Here is a 19,329-nt window from a genome sequence, read left to right as displayed (position 1 = left end):
ATGAAATATTATCTTACTGACCCCAATGTTTTGAACAGTAGTGTATAATATTAATGTTATTATTAATATTTCAGGAATTTAACATTAACAACTAATTTGCATGTCCATGGTTCTCTGATGTCAGTTAATCTTTAGTTTGGGAAACCCTGGTCTTTCTAAACAAACAAATATGTGTGCTAGAACGTACAAATACCTATGAATTGTCGAGATCACCCTGGAATATTTTATGTCAAAATAATGATATTAATATTTAGTCACATATCCAGTTCAATTCCAGTTTATTAATAGATGTTTTAATTTTCTGTCAGGCTGGAGAGGACTGCTTTGGCACAGATGAGTCAACTTTCAGCTTCATTCTGGCCACCAGGAACTACTTACAACTGCAGGTCACATTCAAAGCTTATGAAGCCGTAAGTTTGTTCTGTTCTTAGAGCTTAAGACAGTACTATATGTATTATATGTATAATACGTTGTGTTAGTTCATGTGTAACCGCTCTGGATTACTTTTAGATTGTTGTTCTCCAAGTTCTCCAACAGATTTCTGGAACAGAGATTTTGGATGCAATCGATAAGGAAATCTCTGGAACTCTGAAGGACTGCTACACTGCACTCGGTTTGTATTAAACACAGGCTTTGTCCAAAAAAAAACAGCAAATGCAGATTTTTGTTTTATTTTTTCGCATATGCAAATACAGAGTTCTGGCATGAAACTCTAGATGGCGCAGTCCGATAGGTCTAACTCAATCTGACCTAATGACATCATTATCACATGGCACAGCTGATTGGTTCTCTCCTGTATCGGTAGCCAATGAGCTCGCTGCTCAACATTCAAATAAATGACTACTGCTTGCCGTAGCAGTTGCAGCTTGCTTCAGAAAGCCTCCACCTTCCCCAGCTCCACCTGTATAGATCTGCTACGAGGTGTTTCATGTATGTTATATTTGCAGCAGCAGCAATATTTCTTACATGCTCACAGCAGCATGTTGTGGATGTATTGGCAGTAGCAAGTCTTGGTACTTGCTCTGCCGCAGCAGCAGCGGCAGCGTAGCAGATCTATTCCGCCAAGACCAAATACATTAACATTGTCATGTACATTACCATGCTAATCCCTCCGAGAGTTGTTATGACAGAACTATTATTTTTTGTAGTATGAACAACAAAGAAATTACATGACATCTAAGTAAAAGTAAAGTAAAAACTATGATGATGCGGTGGTCTCTAGACCTTCTAGTGTCTCTGGATTCACCCATTTTCATTGAGACTAGTTCACCCTCAGGCCATCCAAGATGTAGATTAATTTTGTTTTTCATTAGTACAGATTTGTTCACCAATGGATCCTCTGCAGTGAATGGCTGCCGTCAGAATGAGAGTCCAAACAGCTGATAAAAACATCACAATAACCCACAAGTAATCCACACCACTCCATTCCAGTGAAAAGCTGCATGTTTGTAAGAAACAAATACATCATTAAAGCATTTTAACTTAAAACCGTCGCTTCAGGTAAAAAATACCAGACCATAATCCATATTAATGCTTCCTACAGTGAAATAGTCCATCCTACAACATATTTGTTTAGAAATGTTTTGGATGGTTTTCGCTCGTAAACAGTGCTTGATCTGTGCGTACTGTATTTTCTTCCTGATTCAGACAAGATAACTTTTTCACTGGAGAAAGTAATATTATGGATAGAGGACTTTTAGCCAGAAAAGCATCTTGATGGATTTGTTGGTTATAAACACACAGCTTTTCACTTCACAAGACATTAATTAATGGATTGAAGTTGTGTGGATTACTTTTGTTTTATTGGACTCTCATTCTGACGGCACCCATTCACTGCACAGGATCCATTGGTGAGCAAGTGATGCAATGCTAAATTCCTTTAATCTGTTGATGAAGAGTCAAACTCATCTACATCTTGAATGGCCCGATTTTTCAGCATATTTTCATTTTTGGGTGAACTATTCCTTCAAGTCATTACTGTATACAAACACAGATTGGGTGCATTGTGAACAAAGCCAAAATGCCTTGGAGTCTCTAATATTAGAGGTCCCAGTTTTGATTATTTGTATAGTAATGCTACGGTGCACACTGGTTAACACTTCCCATCTAACCCATAGTGAGGTGTGCTAAGAACCCTCAGCTATACTTTGCCCGGAAGCTGAATGCCGCTATGAAAGGTGCCGGAACTGACGAAGACACTCTCATCCGCACCATTGTGTGTCGCTCAGAGGTACATTACCACTTATCTATTCAAATCATCTTTCAAAAAATAAAATATTGATAATAAAACCTTACTGACCACATACTGTACTTTTGAATGGTAGTGCACTTCTGGTTCAGTTGTCAAACTGGAAATGAAAGGTCGAACGCATTGCATTGTGGGATATTTCACATGATACAAATGTAGCAGGTCCCTCCATAGACACTGATATTTAGCGTGAAGTGATGAATACTGTTCCGTTGTTACACAGAGGTCAGATTAGACCGTCTTATAAATCAGCCTGTAATGGACACTCTTCTGTTTGAATAGATCGATCTGGAGACCATTAAAGACATGTACCTGGAGAAATATGATGTGTCTCTAAAAGACGCCATCAGCTCGGAATGCGGCGGAGATTTCAAGCGCCTCCTGCTGGCCATCCTTCACTAAAAGAAACACAATCCGAGTGCTTACCATGGACCAAGGAGGTTTTCACTACAGTCACAATCAAGGCAAACTAACATGACTCATTTTGTGTCCTGTTGTCTATAAATATGTTTTATAAAGCTTAGTTTAAAGTGGAGAATTAGTAACACAGGCTTCAAGTACAATATGTTTAATATGAATGTTTTATTACACTGTGCAAATATGTATTTCGTAGATGCATAACACCACTCAAAAGTCATTTGTGTCCAGTTTCTGTGACATTCCTTATTCTTGAGGCATAATTGGCCAGTTGAATTTGTTTAAGTGGAGTCTTGTGGTTTCCAGGAGTATAAGATAACATTGTTACATTATGATGATTAGAAGTTGAGAAGTTCATACGTAAATAATACAAAGCCAGCATTTACATTTTCTGTTGAGTATTTTTCCACACTAAAACCTCACAGTTTTATCATTTCAAAATGTGCATGACAATGTGAAGTCTGAATATTTATGTGAATGACTTCGTGAAGCATAAATGCTCAAATTACAATGTAACATTTACGGTCTGCGAAACAATTGCCTATTTATGAGACTTCATTAATTTGTCCACTTGTGGTAAAATATCTGGATTATTGAAGCAACAGTTTTTACTCACCCAGTTAATATACTGTATGTTGTTGTAACGAACACAATACTAAAGTATTTCTATTATTAACATGGAGTAATTTTAATGTAACTTACAGTATATTTTAATATATCTGTAACACAAGAATACAGGCAGAGTTCTGCTGTCCTCCCAAAAAATTTCTTTTATCAGATTAATATGAAGAACTTTCACTATGCTGTGTAGGCCCATGTGTCAGTTGCATGGTATAAATGAGTTGCAGGACTTACTATTAGAAAAATGACTATTAAAGTTTGAATAAACATGAGATGGAATCTGGAGTAGTATGTTCTGTATTAATACAACTGTATTTCCCTAAAGTAATTAACTGAATAAAATAAAGCAGTTCAAAGTTTCTGGATGACTAGCATTATTATCGTGACATTTTCTCGTTATTCATTATTACTTAATTAAATGGGTACGTTTTTTTTTTTGTTCTGTAAATTTTCTGTAGCTTGTTTCTAATTGTAAGTCAGTTACCAAAGTTATAATTGATGATGTATAAATCTCAATTTCGAGAAATTGACCCTTATGACTGGTTTTGTGGTCCAGGGTCACAAGTAGCAAAATGATTGTAAGTATTAAGTTGATATTGGCTTTCTGAGACTTTCTGTTAGAAGTCTTTTCGATTAGGGTTGTTGGCTGTAAGTTTTTTTTTTTGTTTTTTTTTTTGAAATGCATAATATGATCCCCTCAAAAATATTTATTTGAGAAAAGTCATAAAAAGAAAAGACTATTGAAAATTAGATACTAAAAAGCAATGGACAAATAAATAAATAAATAATAACAAAAAGTAATATAAACTGAGTGAACATTGGTGAACATTGGTAAAGCTTTTAGCTTGAGGCATGTCAGTGGTTTCTTCCAAGAGGATCTGCCGCAGCAGCAGCGGCAGCGTAGCAGATCTATTCCGCCAAGACCAAATACATTAACATTGTCATGTACATTACCATGCTAATCCCTCCGAGAGTTGTTATGACAGAACTATTATTTTTTGTAGTATGAACAACAAAGAAATTACATGACATCTAAGTAAAAGTAAAGTAAAAACTATGATGATGCGGTGGTCTCTAGACCTTCTAGTGTCTCTGGATTCACCCATTTTCATTGAGACTAGTTCACCCTCAGGCCATCCAAGATGTAGATTAATTTTGTTTTTCATTAGTACAGATTTGTTCACCAATGGATCCTCTGCAGTGAATGGCTGCCGTCAGAATGAGAGTCCAAACAGCTGATAAAAACATCACAATAACCCACAAGTAATCCACACCACTCCATTCCAGTGAAAAGCTGCATGTTTGTAAGAAACAAATACATCATTAAAGCATTTTAACTTAAAACCGTCGCTTCAGGTAAAAAATACCAGACCATAATCCATATTAATGCTTCCTACAGTGAAATAGTCCATCCTACAACATATTTGTTTAGAAATGTTTTGGATGGTTTTCGCTCGTAAACAGTGCTTGATCTGTGCGTACTGTATTTTCTTCCTGATTCAGACAAGATAACTTTTTCACTGGAGAAAGTAATATTATGGATAGAGGACTTTTAGCCAGAAAAGCATCTTGATGGATTTGTTGGTTATAAACACACAGCTTTTCACTTCACAAGACATTAATTAATGGATTGAAGTTGTGTGGATTACTTTTGTTTTATTGGACTCTCATTCTGACGGCACCCATTCACTGCACAGGATCCATTGGTGAGCAAGTGATGCAATGCTAAATTCCTTTAATCTGTTGATGAAGAGTCAAACTCATCTACATCTTGAATGGCCCGATTTTTCAGCATATTTTCATTTTTGGGTGAACTATTCCTTCAAGTCATTACTGTATACAAACACAGATTGGGTGCATTGTGAACAAAGCCAAAATGCCTTGGAGTCTCTAATATTAGAGGTCCCAGTTTTGATTATTTGTATAGTAATGCTACGGTGCACACTGGTTAACACTTCCCATCTAACCCATAGTGAGGTGTGCTAAGAACCCTCAGCTATACTTTGCCCGGAAGCTGAATGCCGCTATGAAAGGTGCCGGAACTGACGAAGACACTCTCATCCGCACCATTGTGTGTCGCTCAGAGGTACATTACCACTTATCTATTCAAATCATCTTTCAAAAAATAAAATATTGATAATAAAACCTTACTGACCACATACTGTACTTTTGAATGGTAGTGCACTTCTGGTTCAGTTGTCAAACTGGAAATGAAAGGTCGAACGCATTGCATTGTGGGATATTTCACATGATACAAATGTAGCAGGTCCCTCCATAGACACTGATATTTAGCGTGAAGTGATGAATACTGTTCCGTTGTTACACAGAGGTCAGATTAGACCGTCTTATAAATCAGCCTGTAATGGACACTCTTCTGTTTGAATAGATCGATCTGGAGACCATTAAAGACATGTACCTGGAGAAATATGATGTGTCTCTAAAAGACGCCATCAGCTCGGAATGCGGCGGAGATTTCAAGCGCCTCCTGCTGGCCATCCTTCACTAAAAGAAACACAATCCGAGTGCTTACCATGGACCAAGGAGGTTTTCACTACAGTCACAATCAAGGCAAACTAACATGACTCATTTTGTGTCCTGTTGTCTATAAATATGTTTTATAAAGCTTAGTTTAAAGTGGAGAATTAGTAACACAGGCTTCAAGTACAATATGTTTAATATGAATGTTTTATTACACTGTGCAAATATGTATTTCGTAGATGCATAACACCACTCAAAAGTCATTTGTGTCCAGTTTCTGTGACATTCCTTATTCTTGAGGCATAATTGGCCAGTTGAATTTGTTTAAGTGGAGTCTTGTGGTTTCCAGGAGTATAAGATAACATTGTTACATTATGATGATTAGAAGTTGAGAAGTTCATACGTAAATAATACAAAGCCAGCATTTACATTTTCTGTTGAGTATTTTTCCACACTAAAACCTCACAGTTTTATCATTTCAAAATGTGCATGACAATGTGAAGTCTGAATATTTATGTGAATGACTTCGTGAAGCATAAATGCTCAAATTACAATGTAACATTTACGGTCTGCGAAACAATTGCCTATTTATGAGACTTCATTAATTTGTCCACTTGTGGTAAAATATCTGGATTATTGAAGCAACAGTTTTTACTCACCCAGTTAATATACTGTATGTTGTTGTAACGAACACAATACTAAAGTATTTCTATTATTAACATGGAGTAATTTTAATGTAACTTACAGTATATTTTAATATATCTGTAACACAAGAATACAGGCAGAGTTCTGCTGTCCTCCCAAAAAATTTCTTTTATCAGATTAATATGAAGAACTTTCACTATGCTGTGTAGGCCCATGTGTCAGTTGCATGGTATAAATGAGTTGCAGGACTTACTATTAGAAAAATGACTATTAAAGTTTGAATAAACATGAGATGGAATCTGGAGTAGTATGTTCTGTATTAATACAACTGTATTTCCCTAAAGTAATTAACTGAATAAAATAAAGCAGTTCAAAGTTTCTGGATGACTAGCATTATTATCGTGACATTTTCTCGTTATTCATTATTACTTAATTAAATGGGTACGTTTTTTTTTTTGTTCTGTAAATTTTCTGTAGCTTGTTTCTAATTGTAAGTCAGTTACCAAAGTTATAATTATCCAGTCTTAAGTCGCTGGGGTATATTTGTAGCAATAGCCAAAAATACATTGTATGGGTCAAAATTACCGATTTTTCTTTTATGCCAAAAATCATTAGGATATTAAGTAAAGATCATGTTCCATGAAGATATTTTGTAAATTTCCTACCGTAAATATATCAAAACTTAATTTTTGATTAGTAATATGCATTGCTAAGGACTTAATTTGGACAACTTTAAAGGCAATTTTCTCAGTATTTAGATTTTTTTGCACCCTCAGATTCCAGATTTTCAACAAACCGTACATCAATGGAAAGCTTATTTATTCAGCTTTCAGATGATGTATAAATCTCAATTTCGAGAAATTGACCCTTATGACTGGTTTTGTGGTCCAGGGTCACAAGTAGCAAAATGATTGTAAGTATTAAGTTGATATTGGCTTTCTGAGACTTTCTGTTAGAAGTCTTTTCGATTAGGGTTGTTGGCTGTAAGTTTTTTTTTTTGTTTTTTTTTTTGAAATGCATAATATGATCCCCTCAAAAATATTTATTTGAGAAAAGTCATAAAAAGAAAAGACTATTGAAAATTAGATACTAAAAAGCAATGGACAAATAAATAAATAAATAATAACAAAAAGTAATATAAACTGAGTGAACATTGGTAAAGCTTTTAGCTTGAGGCATGTCAGTGGTTTCTTCCAAGGGGACATAAATATTACATATTTAAGAATGTTTTAAAATAATGCAAAACAAGCATTAAAATAAGGTCAAACAAAACAAAATTTCTTATTGTAATTCACATTTGAACATTTCTTCTTTGGAAAAGAAATGTCATGGACATTTTTTTTTTTTTTTTAAATACAGTGGGTTTATGTAAAACACATTTTCTAGATATGCCAAGCTATAAATTATTAGCAATAAATATATTACTAATAAATTATTAGTAATATATTTAATTATATTTAAACTTAAAAAAAAATAGTTAAGGATACCTCTTAATATTTCTATAATTTTGAAGCTTAATTTAATTAGATAATTATTTGAGTTATTTCTTTTAATCCATGGACGCTTGTTTCTGTAAACTTAAAAAAGCATTAAAAATATTTCTCATTGCAGCAGATCAAAACAGCACCGTTTAAAAACACGTATAGGAAATTCAGAAGCGACCCAGCACAAGCATTGCTAAACAGCTTTTCTATGAATCTTTATTTGTTTTTGCATGAGTATGATAACATATCAGTGATAAAGTACCAATGCTGTGTCAAATAAAAAAATCTAATAAAAGGGCATTTGCATAAAATTTAAAGGGGTCATATGATGTTGCTAAAATGTCTGCAGCGTCAACAATACTACAGCGAGAATAAAAGTTACGCCTTCTTTCTTTGCGTGAACATTTGGGCGGCATTATGCAAATCTTCCCAGATCGTGACGTAAACATTTGGGGGCGTGTTAGAACGAGCCATTTTAGGTAGGCGAGGTTGACTCTTAACTTTTATAAAGAATATCTCTTTGGTTTTGAGACTTTAGTGTTTGCAACTTTACAGATCTTCTTTATGCACCAAGAGCTTGTAACACTCCAAAGAGAAAGGAAAAATTGAAATCGCATCATATGACCCCTTTAAGACATTTCAATCGTATAGTGAAGCCGATTCTTACATTTGAGATCGCATGTTGCTTGCGCAGTAAACGGTAGGTGGCGGTATATTTTTGTGGCGCTCCATCCTCTAGTCTAGTATCTCAAAGAAGAAGAACGACAAAGAGATCCTGTAAACGCTCGTGGATCTGTATACAGGTCAGCAAGTCGCTTCAAATAATTGTTCATTTTAGCTTAGTACATAAAGGTTAGTATGTATGTCATGTAGTATGAGCCTACGAACGCCTTGAGCATTTATGACATTGAAAGAAAGAAAGAAAGAAAGTTTAACCAACGGATTTTGTTCCCATGAATACAATGTTTGACCTAAAGTGCGAAAGCTCTTCAGGTGAAGAGGACGAGACGGAGGGAGGAGAGTCCAGTTTAACAGCACAGATAGCCAGATGTGCGAATGTATCATCAGCGGATTTAGACGAACTGGAGCACAACCGGAACGAATCTAGTACTGTAAAGCAAACAGTATGGGCTGTGAACTGTTTTAAAGCCTGGTTACGCGAAAAGCAGCTGACGATCGACTTTAAAACCGTCGAGAAGTCGGAGCTAAACCCGGTGCTTCGCGAGTTTTATGGCTCTATTCGGACGAGCAAAGGAGAGTTGTACGGCATCAGCAGCTACGTCGGGCTTCGAGCTGGATTGAATCGGTTCATCAATGAACCTCCGCTCAACCGTGTGTGGAATCTGATGCAGGACACAGAGTTTAGGGCCGCCAATAATGTTTTCAAAGGCGTCGTTAAGCAGATCCGACGCTCCGGTAGAAATATAACAGCACATTACCCCCCGATTTCACCTGAGGACCAGCACCTATTGAAGCATTCTCCTGCACTGGACCCTGGCAACCCGAAAGGCTTGCTAAATAAGGTCTGGTACGATATCCAGTTACATTTCGGACTCAGGGGTAAGGAGGGCAACCGACACCTGCAGCCAGACGCGTTTGCTCTGAACCGAGACCAAAACGGATTCAAATACTTCACGATGACATTACACGAGGACACGAAAAACATGCCGGAAAAGGACAAGAAAAACCGCAGGGCTATGTATGAAGAGCCCGGCAATCCGCTGTGCCCAGTCGCATCTCTGGAGAAATATCTGAGCAAAATTCCCGCCGACGCAAAAGCGCTGTATCTGCAGCCCAAAAGGACATATGTGATTGCCGATGAGATGTGGTATACACCACTTCCAATGGGAGTCAATTATCTGTCCCAAATGCTGCCCAAAATATGCAAAGAGGCCGGCACGAGAACGATATACACTAACCACAGTCTGAGGCTCACTGCGATTCAAAGACTGACTGAATCGAGGGAGATCATGGCGGTGTGTGTGAGGTATGTTTAGCCTGAAAACAAAGCAAAACGTTCAGAATGTAAACAATAGTGGGTAACCATAAAAAGTTAGTTTCTGGCCTAGAATGCTTATATTTCATATAACAGCATTGGGCCTGGAACGTCTCACTCTGCTTGTCTATTGTCGAGCCACAGTCGAAGCTTGGACTTATTTTGCTTATTTTTAAGCTAGTTTTACTTGAAAGGCAAAGATAAACAAAATAAAGGACTTCAAGAAATGATTCGACATTAAAAATGATAGTTCACTCAGAAATGAATATTCTGTCATCATTTACTCATCTTGTTGTTCGCTCGTTCTTCATTGGGACACAAAAGATTAACAATATTGTTCTGGACCCCATTGACTTTCATTGTGTGGACCACAGTTAAAACATTCTTCAAAATATCTGTTCATAAAACGGATAGTTCCGGTCCTTGATTCTGATTGGCTGAGCCACGTTCGAAGCTGTTGTAAATTACTCTACAAACATACACCTTTGTTTACGTTTGTGTGTTGCTTGGCAACCACTTTGTTGCAACCACAACCTGATTCTGAGAAACTACATTGTTTGGCGGACGAATAATGTTTTTATTAATATCATTACACTTTATTTGCTCTGTATTATTTGAGTCAGTCCTCGCTGCAGGCTGTAGTGCGATGACGTAGCTGGATCAGATCCAACACGTACTGGACGTTATCACGCGCATGCGCGGTGGTGTGTTTTGGCGACATCATAGACGCATGCGCAGTACGTCTTAAGTGACACGCACGCTCAATATTGTGTTGTGATGATGTTCTAACCTGTGTAGTAGTAGTACTGATGAATAGTAATAAGTAATTATTTACATAAATGTAATGCTTAAGTTACCCTAGTTTCTCTCTTCACACATGCAAAACAATTACAATTTTAAATTTTAAATCACACTTAAGAGTTTTTAAATCTAACTTTGATGGATTAATAGCATAATGTCATTGTCAAGTATTATTTTTTTAATGCGTGTATATAGAACATTTTAAAATAAAGCCATTTTATTCTATTCAGGTCATATTTGCTGTTGAGTGGAAGCAAACATGAGTCAAGTAATTGTCTCTGTAATTTTAATCCTAAAGGTACAATACAATTAGGTCTGTAAACAACGTAAAATACCAGTACACATTCAAGGGAAAATGCAAAAATAATAACAGCACCAAGAAAAGAAATCTTGTCCGATGTCAAAAAAAAAAAAAAAAAAGTGCTTAATGATATTTTGTCTGGTAGGAGTTCCTTCTTTAATGGCTATACTCATTTTTCTACAGTGATCTGTACATAAGGTTAATCTTAATTTGCTGTTCAGTGTCTGCAAAACATGTACGTACATAAAAAAACAAAACAATTTAAGTCTAATATACAAACTGATCACAGCAGTCAGATCAAGCAGTTGTCACTCAAGTGACCATTTATATTTAACTTTATAAATAGTTGTCCTTGGGGCTATAGTGATTGCCGTCACAGATGAAGCAGTCTGCTGAGCAGTAACCTTCAAACTCTTTGGTCGAGTAAAATGCACAAAGGATTCCTTTCCTTCCATCTCCAATATAGCCTGGCGGGAAGTCTTTAAATAAGTCCCCACAACAAAGGCAACTGGTCAGTTTATATGGCACTCGATACATCTCCTTGTAGTCACTTGAGTATGCACTCCAGTTGACAACACCTATTGTAAGAAAGAGATTTAAAGTAATAAAAAGTTCTGAGCAAAGCTTAAAATGCATTTGCAGTTTAAACGTAATGTGTAGAACTGTCTACTGGTAAAAATATAAAAATAATAAAATGAAATAACTTACTGTCAAGCCAGGCAAAATGCCTCTTTTCTGAATGATGCCTCACAAACAACATCATGGAAAAGCCGGCACGTCAGAGACAGTCTGAAGAAAGCCACACCTCCATCTTCTTTGACCACATTCATGAGGATATGCCTCAGGATCTCAGGTGGCATCTGATGAAAAAAAAATTGTATTATTATTCAATATAAAATACTAGTCAAATAATAGCATACATTTAACATGTAAAAAAAAAAAAAAATGTGGAATAGGGAAAACTCCCACCTTACTTATGTAATCAGCTTCCATTTCCAGTTCTCCTTAAAGAAAGAAAGATAGAAAAAGAAAGAAATTATATTCACACCAATACATCATGAAATATTTATGGAAAATGGAACTTGAACATTTTATCATCAGTTGTCAGATTAGTTGTTGCAAACCTATTTTAGTTAAAGTTATACCTGTCTAACTTTTTTTGCGCCTTTTTCTGAGTAGCTGTCTTTCAGCATCTGATCTTAAATTATATAAAAAAAACAAAAAATAAAACACGTGAACTAGTTTGCCTCGAAAGTATTTACTCCACACAGGAAAAATCACCATAAAACACCAAATACTTTGCAAATTAACATTATTAAAGAGAGGATAAAAAACTGCTACTTCTACTCCTCCTTTACCTACTACTACTAATAAATATGTTTTATTTATTGGAAGTATTTGCAAATAGGCTTACTTCACAGGATAATTTGTTAGCAGGAGCAAGCACCACCATCTCCTTACTGCAGCCATGTCAGACTGGAAAATATGCTTAATGTAAATCACAATCACCCATTGAGAATAAACGTTTTCCCAAATTATTAGTTTTGATAGCTCACCTCAGCAAAATCAAAGAGACCTCCCATGACAACATAGAGTGCGTACTGTAACATTAATTGTAAGTTACATCAAAACAGACATAAACAATAGTAATGAACTTTAATTAAATGGTTTTGATTGATTGCATCAATATCTTAAGTTTGTTGGATATTGGTTTTTGCTCATAAACTAAAAAAATAATGAACAATGACAGACAGCAATCTGACAAAGCTATCAAGAAAATACAAATTTCTTATTGTTATCAAACGCAATTCTTCCTACCATTAACACAAACACTCCACAGTTATTTGAACAATTCTGCCTTGGAGCACCCCGTTGAGTTAAATTGAAATAAACATGTTACAATTATTCAAAAATAAACAATGTGGTTGAATATCTAAAATGGAATTTAGTAATGGCAACAAGAAAACTGCTTGCGTTGAGATCATCACGTCCATACTCTTTCCACGGCCCAGGATGTAGTTGCTGTGCAAGTACTCTACAAAGCATTTAAACAACAACAACAACAATTAAAACAAAAATGGACTAAAAATAATAATGAAATACTAATAAACAAACAAACTGGGGTGGAACAACCCCAAACAAATTCTTGGCTCATTTATCACGGTTTAAACAATTTTATCTTTGAACTATAAACTATAATTCCAGCGATTAGGTTTTAAATAGTTTAAGCATCAATGAAAAATTAGCCATAAAACAAAACAAAATGCAGGCAAAAGGATGTATGGCACAAAACAGAACTACCATAATCCTGAACTTCTTTTGAACTCTTAATATTTTTCTGAAAAAACCTGTAGGGATCAATGTAACGACAATCGCTGAAGTCAGGGCCGTACAGTGAATCAAGCAAATACATCTCTCTGCTTTTTGGTTTCATGATCTGTAAAACTGGTTCTATTAAATGATTCTTGGAAGATGCAATTGTTAGTTATGTCAAAATATCTCAGTGTTACTTGCATTAAGGAGAACTGATCATTTAAACATAATAGACTTACACATATCATCCAATGGTTGCCCAGGAAGGCAGTAAGATGAAGTCACATCTTGCTATATGGTCCTAATACAGAAAAACAAACATTTTTAAATGCCACCCAAAATGGCCCTAGTTAACTTCTATTAAAAATGTCACAGTCATACTTACAGGTAAGTTAGCTGAAGGGTCTGCACACAATGGTGGCAACCATGTCACTGTCACATATGAGCTAAAATAATGGACCTTTATGTTCTGTTAGATACCATTTAAAATTAGTTAATTGGATTGCATATAAAGGATCACTTATGCACACTTTTTCACTCCAAAAAAAAAGGGTTCTACACAGAAGACAGAAAACGTATTACCTTTAAGTCAGCAATATCTCTGACAGCTGAAAGGCAGGCATTCAAAATCTGTAATAATTTGAGAGAAACCAAATTTAATATTCGCTCATCACAAAACAAAAGCATGATTGTGCATGTGATAATACTCACAGTCCCTTCAACATCATTTGGATGTCCCAAGGTAATAAAATCTGATCTGTTCAGAATTGTTGTTCCTACTTGAGCCAAAAATTGTTGTCGTGATTCCTTTTCATTTAAAGCATTTTTTATCTAGAAAAACAAAAACAATTGTAAGTATGATTATACACTTTGCATAAAAATGCAAAATAATTCAACATACCATCTTCATTTGGTCACTGCTTTGTGGATGCATCCAGCATGCCCTGTTTGGCTGCACATTTCGTAGGGCTGTCATGTCCATCACTGAACCCCGGCTGGGGTCTGAAAAGAGACAAAGTATTATGACCCAACTGTAATGTAATGACATGAGAAGTCTGTGCCGAAATAGTAGGAAGTGGAGCAGTGGCTGCTGGGCTATGCAGGAGTGGAGATTGAGCTTCCTGGCCAGGAATAGCCAACTTTTGTTTACATTTTTGAAGATGAGTAATTAACTGCACTTTTCTTATTACAGTAGCAGGACAGTGTAAATTGCACTTAACAATCACAAAATCTGGGGGGAAAAGTTACACACATGCATTACTCTGATCAAATTTTATAAAGCAAAATAATATTAGTAGAGGTTAAATTATACTCACCATCATGATGTACTGTACTGCCAATTTTAGATGATTCTCTACATGGTTATCAATGGACAGTTGTGATGTGGTTTTGTACGTCTCACAAAAAGGACAGTGATACTGGTTACAGCACTGTGTGCAACTTGAAATTACTGGGCAACTGCCCTTTTTAAAGACATTCATCTAGAACAATGCAATAGCAAATAAGTATTCATTAGCCGAGCAAAATCAGGTTAATTTTACATTAGCCCTGCAGTCTGTCCACATGGTATTATGTACTGAAGTATAAGATTAAAATGAGAATCGCTGTGAGCATCATAAAAGTCATGTCGGCTAAACATGTTTATACCGCTTGGGACACATATCACCACAACAGTAAATAAAGATTCCAAACCTTAATAACCTACCGACATACAATCACTGTTGTTAATTAATCCATCGTTTTTCTGCAGGTTCTTCTTGGAAGACCAAAGCAGGTGCGATCGTTCACCAACTCTCTACTGCGCATGCGTCTATGACGTTGCCAAAACACACCACCGCGCATGCGCGTAACAACGTCCAGTACGTGTTGGATCTGATCCAGCCTACGTCATCGCGCTACAGGCTGCAGCGAGGACATCTTGTATTATTTTGTGAAACCTTACTGTGTATGGAATAACCATTTTATAAAAGCAATAAGCCTCCGCTTCGCATCGTGCCTAACAACGCCCCTTAGCTGTTATAAATTCACTGTAAACCACGGCTTCTTGGGGCTTATTATTTTGTGTTCCACAGAAGAAAGACTTACAGGTTTGGAATGACATGAGGATGAGTAACTGATGACAGAACTTTCATTTTTGGGTGAACTATTTCTTTAAAATCGCATGCGATTTATCGTGCAGCCCTAGCGGCGGTGGCAGCAACAATAAAGTTAAGCCTTCTTTCTTTGCATGAACATTTGGGCGGTGTTATGCAAATCTTCCCACATCGTGACGTAGACATGTGGGGGCGTGTTTAAACGAGGCGTTTTAGGAAGGCGTGGACCAGTCTTTTATAAAAATTATCTCTTTGGGTTTGAAACTTTAGTCTTTGCAACTTTAGGGATCTCATCTTGAAATCGCATCATACCATCTTTAAGACTGGTTTTGTGGTCCAGGGTCAGATATCACATTGTCAATTGTGCTGGTGCACTAGATTGTGATAATAGAAGTGACATGTGGCCAAGTATGGTAACCCGTACTTGGAATTAGTGCTCTGCATTTAACCCATCCAAAGAATCCAGTGCACACACACACAGCAGTGAACACACACCCGGAGCAGTGGGCAGCCATTTTTGCTGTGGTGCCCAGGGAGCAGTTGGGGGTTCGGTGCTCAATTCGTGGTATTGAAGGTGGGAGAGAGCGCTGTACATTCACTCCTCCCACCTACAATCCCTGCCGGTACGAGACTCGAACCCGCAACCTTTGGGTTACGAGTCCGACTCTAACCATTAGGCCACGACTTTCCCCCACAAAAAAAGGAATCACAAATCTCCAATCACAAATCCCCATAGAGTATCTTTTAAAAACTCTGTTTTTAAATTATTTTTGCAAAGTAAAAACATGACCTAGTAAAGCGCTCTTTATTAGCAGTGGCTAATACCCATTCTCGAGATGTACCAAATATAAGCGTTTTAGTTTTGTTGTTATAATGCAACTACACTGCTCATAACTCCGGCAAAATCACACAACGTAGTTCCACTTATATACTCTGATCCGAATGCAGTAAACACAAGACAGGTGGAGTGATACAGACAGTGAAACTTTCCAGTGCTGTAATACCAAATATTAGTACTCTTGGGAGTAGTAATTAAACCAGTCATGTTTAAATATCATTAAGATAATAAATATGAAAAGTGCAATTATGCTAGTGTTCTCTTGCAGTGTTCCAGTTGAGATTAACACTCAGTGGCAGCAGCAGCAGCCGGAGTCCACTCCATACTCCCCCAGCAGTGAACTGGACTCCAGCTCTGCCAGACAGGAGAGTCCCGTGAGCAGCCACAGTTGGGTGAAACAGGAACCAGAGCCAGAAGCCATCCAGTGGGAAAATAAGAACTCTGATGCTGCCACTGATGCTGAGAAGGACAAAAATCTGAACAGTACTGTCACTATTATGGTATTTTTTCATTTCCTGAGAATCCGTGAGCTCATTCACTGATGAGATATACATTTCTTTTTCTTAGCATCGATACCTTCGATGGAGGGTTTACCCAGCAGTGTTATGCTGACCATCACCAAACTTCAGTGTCTGCTGGAGAGCAAACAGGAGAGGATTGAAGCTCTGGAGAGACAGGTGCAGGACCTGCAGGAGGATCGCAGGTTCCTCCGCTCACAAATCGAGAACCTCACTGGCGCTCGCTTGGTTTCAGTGCCTGAAGGTGTGGTGGAAAAACATCTAAACACCTGTATTGTTGAATGCGATCTGTATTATAATGAATTTTAGAATTACCTTTTGCAGTAAATTTTTTGTTTTTTTAGGATTTTGTGTGTTGGCACAGAATGTTTTTACATTTCAAGACATGCAGTTTTCTTTGAATCTTTCAAATGTTAATATAATATTTTCATTATGAAAACAAAACCAAATTAAATTGCAGTGTTTGTGTTTAATTTAGGGTTTAAAGTAACCCTTACAGTTATAAGAAGTGTGCAAAAATGTGAAAGTTTTGTTAATAGAACTATGCACAATTTATAGCTTTTGCAAAAAAAACAAAAAACTAAAGGTTTCATGACAGTATATAGATAAGGTTATGAGAATGTTTTTATTTTTTTAAAGAATAGTTGGGATTTTAATAGATTTTTAATAGATTTTTTTCATGTTTTAATGTATTATGAGCTGAAATGATGAACTAATTAATTTTGTAGTTGATGCTCTATTTCCTGTTACAATGGTACTTGCTCACGTGCTCTTGTTTCCTATTATTCTCTGTTGCTGCAGCGAGCACATCAGTGTTCTCTCAGTCCAGGTCAAGGAAAAGGCGGCGTAAGAGCTCGTCCAGCTCATATATCGAAGATGAGAGCATCACTGATGAATCTTCATCTGAAGAGTCCAGCAGCATCAGAAAAAAAAGACGCCATAAGAAGAAAGGAAAGAGAGGTACATGACAAGTAACACTTTAACATTAGCAGTTTTGTATCTGGATTGTTCATAAATGTGCCTTACCTGTACAAGATTCCTTGTAAAAATTAATACACTTTAGCATACATTTAAAAAGAATACCTGTAAAACATAATATCCTTTAAAAGAGTATAATGAAGTGTAAACTGAATGTTATGTTTTTGGACACTTGCAATGTTAACTGAAATTAAATGAAAATGTGTTATATGTTAAGTTTATATGAAATGCAATTATTTTAACTTTATAGTTTTTTTATTGACCCACTTAAAGGGATAGTTCACCCAAAAATGAAATCATTAATTACTTACCCTCATGTTGTTCCAAACCCGTAAGTTTATCCTCGGAACACAAATTAAGATATTTTTGATGAAATCTGAGACAGTTCTGTCCCTTCATAGACAGCAAGAGAACTACCACGGTCAAGGCACAGAAAGTTCTCTTGCTGTCTATGGAGGGTCAGAAAGCTCTTGGATTTCATCAAAGATAACTGAATTTGTGTTCCGAAGATGAACGAAGGTCTTACAGGTTTGGAACGACATGAGGGTGAGTAATTAATGACAGAATTTTCATTTGTGGGTGAACTAACCCTTTAAGTACATCTTTATATGTAATTTCATAGTTACTGTTGTCTTGAAATATGCATTTATGGTAAACTAAAACATACTATAATGTAATTTCTATTGAAAAATGTATGTCATGTATTTTAACATATTTGTAATAACACATTTATAATGATGGAGTTGCAATCTAGGGCATCTAAAATATATTAACTTTAAATTAATCATTGAATAACACACTACCGTTCAAATTATAAGTGATTTAAATATACTTTAGAATTTTATTTTAAAGTAAAACTTTTAATTTGACATCACAAGGTGCACGTTTAAAATGTCATTAATATTATGTGCAAGTACAGTTTAAAGGGGTCATATGATGCTTTTTTAAAGATCATTATTTTGTGTATTTGGTGTAACAGAATATGTTGACATGCTTTAATGTTCAAAAAACACATTATTTTTCAAATACTCTACATTATTGTAGGTCCTCTATGCCCCGCCTCTCTCAAACGCTTAGTTTTCTACAAAGTCCCTCCTTCCGACAAGCGCAGTCTGCTCTGATTGGCCAGCTGACCCAGTGCATTGTGATTGGCCGAACACCGCAAGCACTCGTCGGAAATGTAACGCCCCTTACCATAATCGTGAGCGTCAGCTTTCAAAATAAATATCAAGACAGTTAATAATGTCGTGAGCCCGAAAGGGGAACAGAGTCGCGTGACAGACACAGTGATGAAGCTGGTATGTGTTTGTGATGTGGACCGTGGACGAGTCTTAACTTTTATAAAGAATATCTCTTTGGGTTTGAGACTTTAGTCTTTGCAACTTTACACATCTTATCTATACACGAACAGCTTGTAACACTCCAAAGAGAAAGGAAAACTTGAAATCGCATCATATGACCCCTTCAAGAATACTAATTATACTTTTGCAATTTGAAGTGCACTAAAAATGCACATTCATTACAATTATGTAATTTGCAGAAGATAGTGTTTTAACAGTAAACGTGTAATAGTTAACAATATATATGTGTGTGTGTAT

The 19,329-nt window shown here is 36.3% G+C and overlaps 2 protein-coding genes and 1 long non-coding RNA gene across 3 annotated transcripts in view; all 3 read left to right on the top strand.

Annotated features, from left to right (window-relative positions):
- LOC107687543 (annexin A13-like) overlaps positions 1-3,565 on the top strand; it is a 21,409-nt gene extending 17,844 nt beyond the window's left edge. The window contains exons 7-8 of the mRNA XM_016484919.1: positions 2,118-2,230; positions 2,531-3,565. Of these exons, the coding sequence (XP_016340405.1) occupies positions 2,118-2,230; positions 2,531-2,650 (233 nt within the window). The 3' untranslated portion in view covers positions 2,651-3,565. The remainder of the gene's footprint in view (positions 1-2,117; positions 2,231-2,530) is intronic.
- Positions 3,566-5,143: 1,578 nt separating this feature from the next.
- LOC107687532 (uncharacterized) lies at positions 5,144-6,707 on the top strand. Its single transcript, XR_001634140.1, has 2 exons — positions 5,144-5,372; positions 5,673-6,707. It is a non-coding gene; the product is annotated as an uncharacterized LOC107687532 (long non-coding RNA).
- Positions 6,708-8,662: 1,955 nt separating this feature from the next.
- Positions 8,663-19,329, top strand: part of LOC107687531 (zinc finger MYM-type protein 2) — a 12,331-nt gene continuing 1,664 nt past the window's right edge. Inside the window, exons 1-4 of the mRNA XM_016484905.1 lie at positions 8,663-9,880; positions 16,504-16,718; positions 16,803-16,997; positions 17,555-17,713. Of these exons, the coding sequence (XP_016340391.1) occupies positions 8,847-9,880; positions 16,504-16,718; positions 16,803-16,997; positions 17,555-17,713 (1,603 nt within the window). The 5' untranslated portion in view covers positions 8,663-8,846. The remainder of the gene's footprint in view (positions 9,881-16,503; positions 16,719-16,802; positions 16,998-17,554; positions 17,714-19,329) is intronic.

This window comes from Sinocyclocheilus anshuiensis, unplaced genomic scaffold (assembly GCF_001515605.1).
Source record: "Sinocyclocheilus anshuiensis isolate Anshui unplaced genomic scaffold, SAMN03320099.WGS_v1.1 scaffold870, whole genome shotgun sequence".
NCBI lineage: Eukaryota > Metazoa > Chordata > Actinopteri > Cypriniformes > Cyprinidae > Sinocyclocheilus > Sinocyclocheilus anshuiensis.
The sequence above is the reverse complement of the archived record's forward strand: the minus strand, read 5'-3'. Positions and strand labels throughout refer to the sequence as shown.